Raw genomic sequence first — 17,738 nt, 5'->3', positions numbered from 1 at the left:
CTCCTCTCCCACACCCAAGTTGATGAAAAGCTCATTGATGCTTCTGAGAGCACAAGTTTTAACTGTGGAAGTTCCTTAAGCATCTGTTCATGCTTTCCATCAGTGTACATATCCCTGACTTGGAAAACATCATGCATGAGATTCAGTCTCTGTTCCCATTTAACTGTCATGTTCTCTGCTCTGATATAGTTGAGGTGGCCCTTGCGGTGCTGGACATTACTTACTTAACTTTCAAGACTGTAATAATTTAACTTAAATTAACCATTTAACACATACACACAAAAAAGGACTGTGGAGAAGAGAAAAAAACAGAACTCTGATTTTACATTTTAACAGCATAGCATTACAACTTACTCCACTGTACTTCATATCTGCATTTTTTTAAAAAAGAAATGTGTGACATTTCAAATCTAGTTTCAAACTGATTTCTGAAAGGTCATTTGTTATTCAGACACGATAAGTTATTAAAATTCAATACTTTGACATAGTTTTTATCCTGTTACTTTTTAATGTCTTATGTAAATAGATAATGCTAATTCCACATTTTGTTGGGAGAAGTATTTCCAGTAGCAGGCAAGGATGTGAAAGGTCCTGGCTCACACCTAATGCAGAGTAACACAGTTCTGGTTGCCTGTGGTTTAGACAGCAAAGTGGAACAGGGACAGGGAGCAACTGCTCACCAATTAGGAGCCTCTCCCAGGAGAGAGTTCCAGAAAAGCTTGTAGGTTTTTAGCAGAATAAAAGCTGAGAAGTGTCTGTTTGCTGTCTTAAAAAACATTCAGAGGGGAAGGAAATATCTGGGGGGAAATAACTGTTTAGCTGAAGGACAGTGTTACCATAACTTGATGTAGACGTCTGTGGCATTCACATCTCAGAAGAGCTTTCCAATTTGAACATTGGGAACTGGTTTTAGCTGTGACTGCTTAGGAGCAACTATTTCCAGAAAGGGCTGCCTTATGTCCAGCCTGTTATTGCAGTGGCCTAGCCTGAATACCCAGCAAATCTTTGTATTCTTTTGTTGACAATCTTTCTTTCTCATTAGAAACTTCCTTTTCTGCTTGTTCTTATCTATATTACAATGAGTCAGGAGGTGATTATTTCCCCCTTCTACTAGACCAGACAGTTAGGAAAAAGTAAAACAGTACTCATGACTGGTGTATTTTCAAAGGTTCAGCCAACTTAAAACCTGCTACTCATTGTGGCAAATGAAACAGCGATTTGATGGGCAAGTTCTTATTAATCAGCTTCCTTTAGCCAAAGTATTTGCAGAGAAAATACCAAGTGAACAGTAGCTCAGCCAGGTCATGTCTTGGTGTTATGACCTAATGCCACATCACCTCAGGCTGCTGGGATTTAGCAAGCTGTGCAGGGTCAAGCCCGAGATGAGACCTCTCAAGGGAAAGTGCAGGTGCTGCAGGAAGTGGTGCTTGTGAGTCAGTGTGTGTCTCGTCCTGTCGACTCTCATTCCACGTGAAGCTGGATGTAGCAATTGCTGTGCCCTCTTGGAGCTTATGAATTGAAAATTTATATGGAAATGCATGTGCTAACTGAATGGAAACATTAATTTTGGACACATTAAAACTGTAAACTTATTGTACTTAATATTTTGCAGGTTTTCCCCCTTCAGTATTTGCAGTAATTTTTTTTTTATTTACAGATGACGCCAAACACTTAGTACCCAACAAAATGAGAGACTTTTTCTGTACCATAAACTTGGACCAAGAAGAAGTTTTTCGTACACAAGTAGTTGAAAAATCTTTAAGGTAAGCTCAATTTTTAAATGGATATGCTAAGCAAGACTGCCCGAGTTCTGAATAAAAACAAGATGTGGATGTGCTTCTGCTTGTACCTCTTTAAAATGAGACCTGACTTGTGGCAACTACTCAGATGTTACAGCAATGTGTAAATCATAAGAGTAGTTGCAAGAAGACAGAATTGAGGCTTGTGAGTAGAATGGTGCTTTTAAAATGGAGCATGCTGAAACGCTGGTACTTTATTCTGTTCCATTAGGCATCATAATGTTCTTTTTCTTACCAACTTGTTTTCAAGGGAAAGAAATCTGCTTTATACTTGCTCTCTATGTCATTTCCTACTTCTGACGTGCAATTGGACTGTATTGGTGGAGTTCTGCTCTTAGTGTCTTTCTGGTAAAACCTGTTTCTAGAATGAAGGGACCGGAACTTTTCCATGTATGAGAGTTTTCTATGCTGTGGGATGTCCCCCTGAATAGGCCTCATTCTTTCTTGAAATTCTTCTGGGAACTGTAACCAGTACCCACAGAGAATGATTTGCTCTGCCTCCCTGAGCAGCACTGACCTGTAGATTCTGCTGCTGTTTTACAGCCTTAAAAACAATCAAACAAAAAAGTCATGCTAACAAAGCTGCAGAGATGTAGATGCTTTTATACCTCAAAACTGAGGCTCATACTGAAGCATCACTGCAACTGCATTGTTCAGAATATCTGAGCGACAGCTTCAGTTATCTGGAGGTGACATTAAACCTTCCTCTTAAAACCCAGAAAGTCTGCTCAAACTTTTGCAAGTTTTCCTAATTCCTGTTTCCAGGGGCTTTATTGTAGGTGTTTGTTCTTTGAGCTGTCTCTCCAGATGTTTCCAGGTGAGGAACAGCATATTGCTCACATGGCAAACTTAAATAGGGAGTTTTACTTTTTCAGGACATCATTTCAAAGCCTCCTTATGCTTCTGCATGAAAAACATATGGCACATATACACAATCAGGAACAAATATTTTGCTCCTGATTGCATATATGTGGCATTTGCTTTTTTCCTGATCTGTAATTGCTGTAGTCAGATTCATAAAATTTTCAGAATTTTCCTGTCTGCAGTTGAGATTGAGTACCAAACAAACTCAACTGAGTAATCCTTCAGAGAATAATGTTAAAGAGACTGTACTGATAAAGGAGAAAACATTTCACCTTAAAATAGACAGTAGTTTGATGAGCAAAAAAAAAAAACAACCCAACCCAGCATATCTTTGAAAAAGAAAGACTTTGCTATCCAATTTAATCATATAAACCCTAAAAGTTACTGCCATGCTTAGAAACAAGACCTGTTAAATATGATGTTTTGGCAGACATTTTTATTGTGTTCCGTTTAAGAACTATTAAATTTATATACTTGCACCACCCGATAATAAAAGAAGTATTAGTTGCATAGTAAAACATTTGATAGAACACCTTAGATTCATCCATTTTTTTTTTATAGTATTGAAGTTTTAAAACTGAAACTTGATTAAATGAGAACAATGATGTTAGTACTTTACAGAGGAAATGAAGAAGAAAATCTCACTATAACAAAACACAGTTGGGGAGAGAAAGGCCTCAAATAACACTCATGCCTCCTCCCTCTCAAATTGAGAATTTTTCACATGATAAGAAATTAATATTTTGAAGTTGAGAACATTGTTTTACGAGTTAGAGCCCACTGTTACTTCACAGGTAACTCCTTCATCCTCTGAATTAGAGCTGTTCTAAGTTGGATTCACTGCACGAGTTGGGTTCCAAACAAACTGGAGAAATGTAATAAAATAACTCATCCTCTGTTAGCAGCAACCAGAGCTGGATGCTTACACTTGATTGCTGGTGTGTATGCAGTAATTACAGCATCTTGGTGCTTACTGCTGTGTTAAACTAGAATACTGTACTAACCTAGAGGAGGAACAGGAGATGAAAGCTCCAATCTCTTATTAGTCTGAAAACTTTATAAATTGCTTTTCAGTAAGGTGTAGTACAGTATGATTTTAGTCATAGATACAACTTTGAATTTCATAGTTTTGTTTTATATTATTTGCTTGCTTTTTCTTACACACATAATTCACAGTCTGTCACTGTATTATGAGTTGCAAATTTATACAAGCTGTAATCTAAATTTTAGTCTATGAATATCCGCTAGTTAAACATCTGTGGAAGTACTTATCAATAGAATCAAAATTAGTTTTGGCTACAATGATTGGAAACTATCAAGAAGTGTATTTTTTTTAAATGTGCAAATGGATTTGAGCTTCCATTAACACTGGGAGAGTTGTTAGAGTGCAGATGTAAAATAAATGACTTTCCAAAGTTAGAAAAACAAGCATTAATACTGAAGTGAAAGAGGGATATTTTGGCTGATGACTCAAGAAATATTTCCTGACATGGTGTGGGATTTCTGTGCGTTCTGAAGAAAGAGAATTTTTTTCTGTTGGAAAGTTTAAAAAACATCCGTGAGCCTCTCAAATGTCTGTGGTCAAATATGAGGAATTGGGGGGAGGGGGGAGTTATGGTATGTATGTATCCTTTTTTTTTCCTTTTTTTTTTTTAATTTAAACTAAATTCAGTTTCTTTTTTTTCCAACTGAACTTTGTGGCGGTGCAAGATTATACCAGATTTTAGCACAAATGAAATCTCTTGTTGATGTAACTGTTGCTTTCATCAACTGACAGATCGTGGGGCATTGGTCAGTTCCTGTCACAGAACTGCCGAGTTAATGCAGCAAAGAAGGAAAGAGCAGAGGAGTGTGTCACACACTGAAATTTAATCTCCTGTATTACTGTAATCCAGTTCTTCCTGTATGACAGTCTGGTCTTCCTTTGAATTAGCACTATCTTCTAATTTTGTATCCGTCACACTCTTTAAAGTTCTTGCATCAAAGTCACAAATGAAAGTACTAAACTGACTGAATCCCTGAGGAACAGGATGAGTAAGTTCTCCATTTTAATTATTCCTCATTGGTTTAACCTATATTGTACCCAGTCAGCCAGTTCTGTATCCACCTAAGAATTTCTTTATTAATCCTTTGTATTCTCTACCTTAAAGTCTCTCCCTCTGCCTCATACTTTGCTAAAGAATAATCAACAGCTGATTCATAAAGCAGTGGTGTTAATTTGGCTAAGGAAAATGTATCAACATGAACAAAACTGTGTTACCTTCTGCTTATGTTCATTCTGTCGACCTGCTCTTGCTTGCAACCTCTGAGGCTTTGTGTAAAGTTGAAGTCAAAATAATAATAGTGATTGTTAATGGTTTTTCATTTCATTCATTGGTGGCTGGAGGGGGGGGATATATGTAGTTGTGAAGTTTGCTCTCTTCAGCCATAAGATACAGGTGGTAAAGTGTTTTTTGGAAGTCTCTGCTGATAGTCTTCATCCCAAACTAATTATAATTGGAGGCACATAGATCCATCAAGAATAAGGACTTAACCCTTGGTGATAGGCGGTGGTTGATGTGCAGTCTGGTGTTCCTCTGAGGATATTTGACTGAAGCTGAGCCAGGAGCAGTTTCCCTTGACAGCAGTGCCAGCTCGTTTTCCCACTGTTCCCTCTTTCCGCTGTAGTGCCTCTCTGTTTGTTCTGCTGCAACTATTATTTGTATAGCTGGTGGGGAAACCATAATGTGGAACTGACCTAAGTTTAAAATAAGCCTTTGTCTCATCGTTTTTTGGTCTGAGTTACTGTGTCAATACAATTAAAATGAGCAGTGATGGTAATAAGGAAGTCGAGGTCATTTAGGGCTGCACTGCTGCTAAAGGTAATGCTTGTGAGTTTATACCTTCAGTCATGGTGCTGAGCAGAAGAACCTGGCCCTTGAAATCAAAGCAGAATTGGTTGGCTTTGAAATTATTAATAAAGGAGGGGAAAATGGGTAGCTGAAAAACTGCAAGTGAATTTTTCAACTGATAATTCCTACGTTATTTCTCAGTGTAGTGCGAAGGCTGATACTGATTTGCCTGTTTTGAAGCCTGTGGTAAAAGGTTTGTGTTTGAACGAAAGGAACATTTTCACTTGTGAAATTCCTTATCATGAATTCCTGCAGTTAAAGCTCTTGTTTCTAAACATCTATCCTAGACATTTGCATTACTGGATTTTTCAACTGTTCTTTCCCAGAAGTTTTTAAGTTTTTTTAAGTTAGTTATAAGCTTTTCTTTTTAACTTTTTTAATGAGCCGTTGTCCTTAAGCATTAGATGGTGTTTTCTTTTTCTGTGATTATTTTGGAGGGAAGAGAGCAGGGATGGTGGCCTATTTTTCCTGATATCCTTTGAGTACCTAATAATGTGAACTGCTTGTTCCAAAAATAAGTGTATTTGTATTAGTTTAGTAATACAACAGTGTCAGAATGGTACTTTACTGGGAGACAAAAAAACTCCCAACCTTTGTTTCTGGGTGTGGTATAACTGTCATCACAGTACTTTACTGTATAAAATTAGTTTCATGAACCTGAACACCTTTCCCTGGTGATGTTAATACATTGGAATTGAAACTATTTTAAGGCTTTTAAGAATTCAGTTGTTCTAAAATAGCAGTTTTGTTTGTGGATGCACTTGACTTTCAGAACTCACCACTTGCAGTGACACAAGCAGCATTGTGGTTTTGTTCAGTCTTGAAACAGTGTTCTGACTGCTGGCTCTGATTCCATCAATAAGTATTCCTTAAGTTTAGTGGGAATATAAATTCCGTGAGTGAAGGTACCAACACGTTGTATGAAAGATGTGTAACATAGAGGAACCCAGAATCTTTTCTGCAGAGGGACATGCAAATGGCCCTAAATAGGGTGAACTGTAAACATTACACTGAACTTCACTAGATGCAGAAGTGTGGTGACCATTTCAGTGTGAGGGAGAACGTGTGTATTTGAAATTAACATTCTCTTTTTTACTGTTCTGTTTTATGGCTTCTAATGCTTAGGGCTTCCTTCCACAAGTCTGAATCTTTGAGCAGCAAGTTTGACATGGAAGTCAGAGCTAAGCAAATGTCAGTTACTGCAGTAATTAAATAAATTGTGTTTTAGTGTTATTTAACCTGTGAGTGTCTCAGGAAGTCATCTGAGATGGGTAGAGAACCGACTAGAATAATTTCAGGACAGAAAAATAAAATAGAAGTTGCAGAGGAGACAACACTTTCTCTGTGTGTGCTCTGAATTCTTCCTTTCTTGTGCATACCTGAGGCATTGCAGCATTGCAGTGGTACTGTGTGTTCTTGTAATGAAGTGGCTGGGAATGGCTTTGGCAGGTGAGTGTAGTGCTACAGTCTGGGACAGCAGTAAAAATGCAGCATTTTAATGTACATCTTCAATATAAATGTCATAAGGTGTTTTTCTGTTTTAACTTTGAGTTTTCCTTTTCAGCCCTTATTTTGGGGAAGAGTTTTACTTTGAGATTCCAAGAACATTCCAGTGGTTATCCTTCTACATTTATGATAAAAGTGTTTTGCAGAAAGACCTGCGTATTGGTGAGTGTCTGTGAGGTGCTGTCTACATCTTGCATAACACTTGGTCATTTTCAGTAGCATTATCTGTAGGATTAGGGATACAATTATTGGTGATGCATTTTTCAAAACACTGTGTATAGGGCACTTAAATGTTTCTTTAAATTTTGAAAATCGGGATTTTGTTTCCTTGCTTTATTCTGTTATAATAAAATATGTTTATTTTTTAGGCTAATAGGACATTTTATAATCTTATTATGGTCTCAATATGATTTTGTAATTCTGCTTGTTTCTTCTCCACTTCTACTTCATTGGAATATATGAATAATTGTTACTACTGGTAGATCTTTAAAGAATGAATTGCGGAATAATTCCACAATAATTACAATTGTGGAATAATTCTTAAAACTATTTATAGATAATTTTTTTCCCTGTCAGTGCAACCTGTGACTTAGTGACTTACAAAGCATTTTGCAGCAACTTATGTAGCTTAGGTGAAAAATTACAGGAGGTGAATTTTTTTTCTCTCCCGCTGTATAATGGTTTTATTGCAGCTGATGTTTGGATATAGTTGCTATAAAGCTCTAACAGTCTGCTGTGGAAGAAGCTTCACATTACTTGAATTGAGGAAGGAAATAATTTGCACCAGGATGCCAGATAATTTGGTATAATAACAGCTTTCCAAATAGCAATCAGAAAAGTAGAAGGCATGTACTTCAGTTTCCTGTTTAAACATTCTTCAACACCGTTTCTGTTCTCTCAAATCTGTTATGTTATTTCCAGCCTCCAGTGTGTTCTTTATTTTACCTCATCATCTTATTAGTGAGATCCAAGATAACAAATGGTAATTAACGTCATCAAGCTTTATATAAATTATTTTTCTGCTTTACTTATCCATGATATTCTTTGTTTCCACGTTTTTTTAATATCACATCATAAGCTTAAAAAAAAGCCTAAAAGAGAGTTTAGGAAAGATCAAACTTCAAACCTATTTAAATATTTGTTCTATTCAGATGAAAGTGATATTTATGCTTATCTCTCTGTCCCTTAGGAAAGGTGTCAATCAAAAAAGAAGATTTATGCAACTACACGGGAAAAGAGAACTGGTTTATGCTTCAACCTGTTGATTCTAATTCAGAGGTTCAGGTAACTACTAAATTGCATTTTCAAAGTTAAATACACATAAGGGCATGTGATGGTAGAAATTTGTATTGAGCTGTAGGAGATAGGGCTTAACATCTAATTCTCATGAGACAGTTGTGTCTTTCAGTTGGGTTAGAGAATAATGCATATTCTTCACTTTTAAACTGGTTGTGTTGTTCCTGTTGGTACTTAAAAGCAACTGTTTGGGAAGAGCCTTAACGGTATTTTGGTGTCTAAAATGCTTGCAAGAGGAGCCATGTACTTGAGACTGGTGAATGATTTATGAAACTCCTGAATAATTTTTTCTTTTGTCATTTTTGATGTGAACTGAAACAGTGACTGATTGTGTGACATGAAATGGTTGGTCTCTGAAACTTGAAGGTACTTGTACTGTGCTCATTTATCTTATCTTGAAATACTTTTTGCACTCAGTATCAAATAACTTGCACTTCAGAGTTGTATTTTGGTCTGTGGTTCAAATTCTTTGGACAGGGTTGTCCTAGTAATAGGTAAAAATGAGATGACTCTAGAAATTGTAGCAGTTCTCTTTTTGGTTTCAAGAGCAAAATAGTATTCTTGAGAATCTCTTAGCCTTGTTGCTGTGATAAACTATTAGATTTTAATAGTTTTTTTTCAGATTTGCCTGAGGGCAAAAGTCTTAGACTTGTCAGTGTTTATATTTTACTGGTAACCTGAAAGTCCCTCTGGGTAGGGAGAACCCTGTCTATGTCTACAAGAAGTGAATAGGCACAGAATTCTCATTATTTTCCAGGATTAATCATCTATGAGCTGTAAGTTTAGCCTGCAGCTGTTGGGTATATAGGAGGGCATATGATTTCTTTATATGAAGACAGATTTTCAAAATGTCTGAATACCACTTTCTCTTATTTATTGAAAATCAGTCCTCATTCAGTTAGGATAGGATGGAATACAGGAGTTCATTTGGAAGAGACCTTCAGATCATCTTGTCCAGCTGCAACTTTTCTCATTCTTCTTGAGATTCTTCCATGTAATCTGAATATTCTAGAGTACTTTCCAGATATAAACTGAAAGGCAGTTTCTGCTTTGAATTACACATTGTCATGGTTACTGTTTTTTTCTGTCATAAAAATGGATGTGAAAATTCAATTGTAATACTCCATTAATATAGAGTTTAGTGATTTCTTACATATTGGAAATAAAAAGTTTTTAATTTTCCATGGCTTTGTTACTCACAGCAGAACATAAGCTCTTAATGATACTTTTCTGTGGCTGGGACATGTGTAAAGCACTGTCCTGCATGACACTTCCATTAAAAGATGACCTTTTCTGCTGAGGTGTGCATTCCTCATGTTTCTCTTTCCTTGAGTTAGAGCATTTGGGTAGGTTTCTCCACTGTCCTGATTTATTTTTGCATAAAATTTTTAAGAGCAGAGCTGAGACTGGTTCCCATCTGCCACATTTGGCTGAAATCTTGTTGGTTTGGATGTGCCATCCAGTACTGAAATGTATTCCTAGGAGATGTCCAAGACTGTTGGTCAGACGTGGCTGAAAGTAGCAGGCTGTCACACAGTACATGTGCAGAAGAAGTGCATGAACGTTTATAGAGCTAAATCACAGTTTGGAGGAAAACAAAATATTTCTTCTCCTCATGACATGTAATTGATTGTTTTGTTCCTCTGGTCCCCTCCAGGTGGGTATTTTCCAGGATTTATGATGGATGTAAGGCAATAGAATAGTGTAGAAGTATTTTGTGTTCCATGATTATACTCAGGGCACTTTGCAGTTGCTTGGTTGAGGGGTTGTTGTTTTGTTTTGGTTTTTTTTTTTTTTTCCCCTGCATTTGTTTCAAGAAAACTGTGCTTTTATGTACCAATCATCTGTTCTTTTTGTGTTAACTTTGGTATCATTAGCAGCCTGTGTAGCAGGTATGTTAGTGGTGGAGGTACATATGAGTGTTGTAGATGTAGTTCGTCAGGTCTTGTAGCCTGGATGAGAAATTGTCAATTCTACCTTAGTAGGACAAATTAAAGCGTCACAGCAAAGACATTTGAGTTTTTTATTACCTTGGATAGTTTCTAGAAAGGCTTAGAAGTATGTTAAATGTTATGTCTTCTGTGGAATTAGCAAGAATTAAACTTGCTGATCCCTACAAAATAAAACTGAATTGGGGCAGTGGAAAAATAAACAGACCAGCCATTTTCCAAAACCACCTTACTCGTAATAAATTTAGAGCTTCTCAAGAGTCACAATTCAGTCCTACTGCAGGAGCTGTAGACCAGTTGTTTTCTATTCTGGATCACAGCTAATCTGAAGTGGAGGTGATTAAAAGTTCAGCAGAGTAAAAGCACTGTGTGCTTGAGTTGGTATCAGTTTGTAATGAAAAGGATTATAGGTGTTTCCTTTCAAGTGTGTATGGAAGGAGAGTGGCCTCTCCCCAGCCATTGAAAGTATGTAAAAATTACTTAGATTTTAGAAAGCATCTGCTCTGCTCCCTTTTTTATTTATAAAATCTTAATTTATCTGTTTTGAAATGGGGTCATATGGTTAAACATGCCCTTGATCTTTGTAATTCAAGAAACATTTATAGAGATTTGATCTATACTTGCAGAATACATTGATAAGATCAAAGTCTTTCATGCACTTCTAAGGTTTTTCAAGGTATCTTTAACATTCACTTTTCTCTTAAAATTGATAGAATTTATAATTACTGAAGTAATGAACTGTCTTCCTCTGATCAGTGTTTGAAAATCGATTGTAAGTCCATTTGTAAAGTTAAAATGGTACCTATCTGCCTCTGAACAACCCTGAGATTTACAGATGAAAAGTGCATTCCCATGAAGTGCACTGTTTGTTTATTTAGTATATAAGGATGGCTGATTTCTCTGTTTTGAACTAAACCTCATCTGTACAGCCACCTTTCAAACCCGGTTGCGTGTTATGTCAGAAGTTCTGATATAGATCTGCAGATCAGCCACTTTAGGAAACCATCACGCTGCTCTCAACAAACAAAACAGAAATGTACCCAAAACTCTCTGTGCTTGTTGGGGAAATACTTACTTAGAGCCACGTGTAAGTAGTCATCATGGTAGTGGGTTTTGAACAAACTACATCCACAGGTAGTTTTCAGGAGCAGTAAGATGCTGTTTTAGTGCTACTGTTCAGTGTAGAACACAATTTGTGGGTTTTGGTTTTTAAAGCAAAAAAAAGATGTTTAGGACATTCACAGGATCTGTTTTCTAAAACTAATTAAGTCAGCTATTACAGTAAGTACTACTAATGTTTTTTCATTTATCATTCAAAAACTTTGCCTTGTAAGGCTGTTGGTATGCATCAGTATCCTGTAAATCTATTTTTGTAATGGAGTTTCTCTGCTTGACAAATACTTTCTTAACGTACCTGTGTTCCAATCCATGTAGTAACAGTTTGCAAAACACTTGGCAGGCATCCCAAAACAGTTACGTTTAAAACTGCCTTGTAAAAGAAGCTTCACTTCTCCTCCCATGTGACGTACAGAGAGGGAAACGCAGCCTTTGCCCCAGGGGATTTACAATAACAACATTTCAGTTCTATGTCAAAACATAACTGCTGTAGAAATGTGTGCAAGGTCAGCTCAGGGGTTTAATTCCATTTTAGTGTTGTACAGCAAAGCTGCGGTTCAGATTATGACTTGCTGCCTTTGTCACGCTTGAAAATCACCTTCCGGATCCCTTCCCTGAGAATTTTGGTTGTGGGCAGACCAGTATCATCTGATGCTCCATTTAGCAAATAGACAAATTCTAGGAATACTAAGGAGAACACTGTTAGAGGAAAGATGCTGTCAGTGTCTGATTGTCTTAGATGTGAAAGCCAGCACAGATAGCCAGGCACTGAAAGGAGTAGCAGGTGTTGTTCAGGCGGTAGCTGTTTGGAGTAAGGTTAAGATACCAAATTTTGGTCATCCCAAGAAAGTTGCATATCATGGTTTGAAGTTTTTGAAGCCTTGTATTGACATGGTACAGTAGGTTGGCCCTTGCTGAGTTCTGAAGTTAATCCATGGTGTGCCATAATTTATGGATCATTTTTCTTAATATATCCTACCATATAGAGAGGAAGAAAATGAGGAAGCCGGGTTTAGCACCTATTGCCACCTTTTCCTCTGCTTTGACTGTGTTTGCTGTTTCATGAGTATATCAGCAGCCTTCATGAGATAGTTGAAAGCTGCAATGGGGTGCACAGTAGATTTCTAGATGATCTTCAGTCTGGTGTGATGGACAGGATTTCACAGCTGGATGTTAAATGCTGCTGGTTATGGCTGCTGCACACTATTCTACTTTTCTAGATATGCCCAACCACCTTCAGAGTCCAAGGTCATTTTAGAACTTTCTCCTGAAACGTCCATAAATCTGCTGTCTGTGCAAGGATTGTTCATTCCATGATTAGGACAAAATAACTGAGAGAGACACTTGCTCTTGATACTTCCTCATGCTGAAGAAATACTTGTGTATGTTAAATTTATGGAGGCTTGACCAATTCCTGTTCTGTCTGCAGTTGGAGATAATGTTTTTCTGTATCATTATCTCAAAGTTCAAGTGTATCCATCATACCCTACTTGCTTTAGATGAGGTATTTTTTTAAAGTGGTTATGTTGGAAATACATTAAATAACTTCTGTCTGTAAACTATATTACTGTTCTAATTCCTACTTTTAAAAGAAGGGCTTTTAAAACTATTTGTGTTTCTCTCTTGGTTTTTTTTTTTCAGGGAAAAGTTCACCTTGAATTAAAACTGAATGAACTGATAACAGATAATGGATCTGTGTGCCAGCAACTAGTAGTACAGTAAGAAAATACATCAATTCTTTAATATTTGTTTGTTTGTTAGAACATTATGTGATTTTTCTCTCTTGATACTGGATATCTGCACAACCTGTACCAATAGCATTTTTATATGACTTTCCCTGGAGCCTACCTTATGAGGGAATGGGTATATGCTTAGGGAACTCCTGCAGAAGCTTTTCACAGCTGCTCATCTCTGTTGCTGCTAAAGCACTCGCTTTTATTAGGACTGTTAGGATTAGTGTCTTGTAATTCCAGCTGAATTGGGTCTGGTGAGAAAGCTGGGAACGTCCAGTGTAGCTGACAGCCAGAACTTGTAGTACTGCTATTACTGACAGAACTGAGCTGCTGCTGGTGGTGTTGGGAACAGAAATTACTTTTTCAGTAGTAATATTTTGGGTTGATATGTGAAAATCCACTCCTAGTTTTGCTTCAGAATTAGTTTCTCATGGTTAACCATGATAAGGAATGTTAATAGAAAAAAAAATATAGGAGTTGTGGTTCTGGAGCAGCCACATTTCAGGAAAACTTCTTAGCAACAATGTCACGAGCTTTCATATTTTGACTCCAAAGTGTAAAGATGTTAAAGTGTGTCAAAGAGCATCATAGAAACAATTAATTTTTGATAGATGTTATTTCAAAAAGACAAATTTTGCCGGTATTAAAGCAAAAGCGCAGAATGAGAAATACTGGAAAATAGTAACTCCTCTATTGTTACTTTTAGAGTTGTGTTTGGTAATGATCCAAAGTGATGGCTTTGGAGTCTGAATATACAGGTTACAGTCGTTAGTCACAGAAGGCCAAAATTCCACATGTACTGGACATTCTGTTTCTTTTTATCACTGTTAATCAACACATTTAAATACAGAAATTGGTACAAAGCTAATGCAAATATAGCTGTACAAAAATGTTTTGACACTCATAAAAAGTTTATCTGATAAGGGCATACTAGAGGATACTGGTCTCTAAAAACTAATACTATCCTTTATTTCTGGAAGTCTGACAGCCCTCTATGTTACATGTCTCTGAGAGATTGACTGCTTTCACTGAAGAGACCAGTGCAAACCAGTACCTTGTGGAGATCAGGGAGACGGACAGTGTTCTCTTGTGTCTCAGCATGAGGTTCAGGAACAAGCCAGCCTTACTGCAGTTCAGAAAAAAGGCTTTTCTGCACTTGTCTCCAGACAGGTTGTGGGATAGGCCATGTGAAGAAAAGGATACAGACAGGGGAGTTATAAAGACTAAGGGGAAACTAAAAACTCAAAAAGTAGTAAGATTCTTTAATTTTGCTTTCCTGCATTGTTCATTAGCTTAGATTTATTTGAGTGAGAGGTTTTTTTAAAATCTTCTTTGAGCATTTAGATGAAAACGTGGGTTGTATTGCGAAACTGCGAGGAGAGGAAATGGTGTGTGGTCTTCTGTTTGTAGTGACTTGTTCAGTCATGTTCAGATCAGACTCAGTGAGCAGGGGGAGACCACTACACGGTCAGTTTTGGTAATGTAATTTGCATTATGAAGTGAAGATTATGTTCTTTCTGTTTTAGTCAACTATCTAAACCAAGAGGATTAGTTTAGTTGGAGCAGGACCCCCCAGAGTAGTCTCTGCTGTTCACTAACTTGCTTGGTATGAAAAGAGAATCTGGTTCTGTGATAGAACTAAGCCAGTGAAACTGGTAATGCTTTAGCAGCTGTTGCAGGCTGATAATTCAGATGAAATGGAAACTTGTTGTACATCAAGGAATCTTTATAACTTAAAGATAATTGTGAATGTGTCTACTTTTATAGTGGGTAGCAGCTTGGTTCATTGGGAGTTGTGCTACTCCTATTTTTTCCCACTTGCAGCACAAAGCAGAATTAGAACAGCTTTTCCCCCATGGACTATTCACCACCAAAAGTTGGCTGGAGCTTTACGACTTTCCCAACTTAACTTTCTGACAGATGTCCTTTTTTAAATTTATTTTTTTATATGTTCATGCATTTTTACGTTTCAAGTATTTTTATTTCTTGTAAAAACATGCCTGGGTTTTTCACACCATGAAGAAAAGTTGCTTTAGAAAGTTACTGTTGCAAATTTCAGTAGGAAGTGGTTTACTCACCCCTGGATGTCTTTATGACGGAGATGATTGATCAAAAGGAAACCAGGGTTCTCTTTTGATTGCTGTACTCAGTCACTCACTGACATGTGGGAGAGGACTGTGCGTTAAACACTGCACTGTTACATCAGTGCTTTTGTCTTCATCTGAGGTTGTGAAATACATTAGAGTTCCTTAAACTAAAAATTTTTATTAGTATTTTACCACACATGCTGATAGCCTTGAAATAATTGGATGCATTAGTGATACACTGTACATAAATATATTTCGGATGTACATGTGAGAATGTGAGAAATAAATCTCTCACTGAATATAGTAGTATAGAAATGGATGTGAGGGCATTTTTGAGACCATTTGATCTCAAAGCATGAGGAACTTACAGAAAATACATGTGGGATTATTAAATAAAAAATTTAAACTCTTTGAAAATCTATTTATTTTGTAAATTTCCCATAATAATTACTAAGTGATGCACTTATTGCTACGTTTCAGTAGTTACCAGGCCCTGAGAAGACACTGGATTAGTAACTCCTATAACAAAGCTGAAAGATAGGAAGTAGCAGAGCTGGGATAGAGTAAAAGAAAGACAAGGAGTGGGCACATATGTATATTTCTGTCCCTGACTTTTCTTTATCTGTCCTAAACTGCAAAAGTATTGGCTAAAGAAAGAAAAAAATTGTGGGTGTCTTACTTCATATCCAAATTAATAGTGTCTCAATGTAGTGAGAATGGGAAACTTTTGAACCTTCACCAGTTAATTTCTTTGTAGGATAAGAGAATTCTAAATACTTGTGCTGACTTCTGTGCATAGGTAAGTTGCTAATGGATTTCCACCATGTGTTCCCTGAGAGTCCAGAAGTTCGGGTGAAAAATTGTAGCTACAACTTTCATAACAGGAGATTAAAGATCATGTTCAGCGCACACACAATAGCAAGTAATTCAAGGGCTGTGATTCTGAGCTGTGATTACCTGGAGTCCTGTCACCTTTTTGTCCGTGGCAGAACCGAAGCAATAACTGACTAGGGGATGGATTCCTGTTGTTTTGATTCTGTAAACATGGTTTAAAGAGGTAGAAGCCTTTTTTGCTGGTCTTCTAGATTGGTTTTATGATGAGGATTGATTTGAAAACTTAATTCCAGTCACTTTTTTTGACATTCAAGCATAGTTAATCTTCCTTTGGTTGAAGGACTGTCTTAGAGATCACTTAGATGGGCTAAACCCTGATTCTACACATAATTTTTGTATTAATTGCAAACTTGCTGTTAAGTTCCATACAGATTAAGATCAGAGACTGTGAATTAAAATCGTGTTTTGTCTCTTATACTAATTGTTTCCTTTTCTAATGTGTGAATGAGGAGGGGGAAAAGATAGTGCAGTAGATTACCTGCTGACTCAGTGTGGCCTCTTTTTTTCAAAACCACAATGGCACGTATAGTAACACATTTCAGAAATATATGTTTGCAGGTATTTGTTCTGGGAGTCTGTAAAAACAAGTTTGCATGACCACTGTTTGCACATTTGCCGCTGCTGAAATAGATGATACTCAAACAGTTTCTTGCCAAATTAGGCAATTGGATGGTAGTACTTGCCTTCTCTGTGTTTAACAGCACTTCAGCTCTGAGAGAGGGTTTCGTGTGTTTGCAGTGTGAATACTTGATAGCCCAGAAATGGTTTATTACAACTAGATTTTGACTTCTTTGCATGCACTTTTCTAAATCAGTTATACACCATTCTGTCTTAAGTTGACCTGTTGTTTTGTTACAGCTTATGCTTCATCTGCTCGTATGAAGTTGTTCTAGGGAACCTAACAATTTTTTTTGAAGTGTTCATATCCTAATGGTTGCAGTTAGTGAGTTTTTGCCCTTGGTTAACTTCAGTTGATTCGAATGATAGAGTTAAGAGTCCCTCAATCATTGAGGAAGTTTACTATGGGCTGTGTCTTTTTAAGGACTTATTTTCATCTTATGAGCTGAATGTATGCCAGTTGTATCTGAAAGGCTCTCATTTCCCGTATGAAACTCCTCTTGCACAACAAATTACTGAGACATAAGGCAAGAATTAATGGAAATTGAAGTATATCTTACACTGTACTGGAACTGATCCGTAGTTTGAGAAAAGAACAAAAGTCCTTCTGTTAGCTGTTTCCTAGACTTTACATAAAGATACAGTACTTTAAAATATAAAATAGAATGCTTCTAAGTTCCTGTCTACTTCTTCAAACTCTATGCATTTATATCTTTTGAATGAAAATCGCATGTACCAGCCTAGGTAGATGAAATGATTTGTCAAAGCTGAAATATTTACCATGTGTTAGAAATGTTTTTATTATGGTCGTCAGAATGGGATTGTATATTTACTGTTACTTCTTTTTTTGATTTGTCAAAGTGTTTGACATTTTGTTGTTGCCTTTGATGGGATTTCTTGATAGTTGTTTTCCTGTTTAAGGAGGTAGCAGTTCTAAGCACTGATTCTGTGAGGAAAGGCAGAATTCTGGTGGAATTTACTAACT

General features: G+C 36.8%; 1 protein-coding gene across 4 annotated transcripts in view; it reads left to right on the top strand.

The window, feature by feature from the left end:
• Positions 1-17,738, top strand: part of RASA2 (RAS p21 protein activator 2) — a 46,861-nt gene that overhangs the window by 4,385 nt on the left and 24,738 nt on the right. For all 4 annotated transcript variants that reach the window (XM_032697976.1, XM_032697978.1, XM_032697975.1 and 1 more), the window contains exons 2-5: positions 1,658-1,763; positions 7,119-7,222; positions 8,250-8,344; positions 13,063-13,139. In XM_032697976.1, coding sequence (XP_032553867.1) covers positions 1,658-1,763; positions 7,119-7,222; positions 8,250-8,344; positions 13,063-13,139 — 382 coding nt within the window. The remainder of the gene's footprint in view (positions 1-1,657; positions 1,764-7,118; positions 7,223-8,249; positions 8,345-13,062; positions 13,140-17,738) is intronic.

Source organism: Chiroxiphia lanceolata, chromosome 10 (genome assembly GCF_009829145.1).
Source record: "Chiroxiphia lanceolata isolate bChiLan1 chromosome 10, bChiLan1.pri, whole genome shotgun sequence".
NCBI classification, from domain to species: Eukaryota; Metazoa; Chordata; class Aves; order Passeriformes; family Pipridae; genus Chiroxiphia; species Chiroxiphia lanceolata.
The sequence above is the reverse complement of the archived record's forward strand: the minus strand, read 5'-3'. Positions and strand labels throughout refer to the sequence as shown.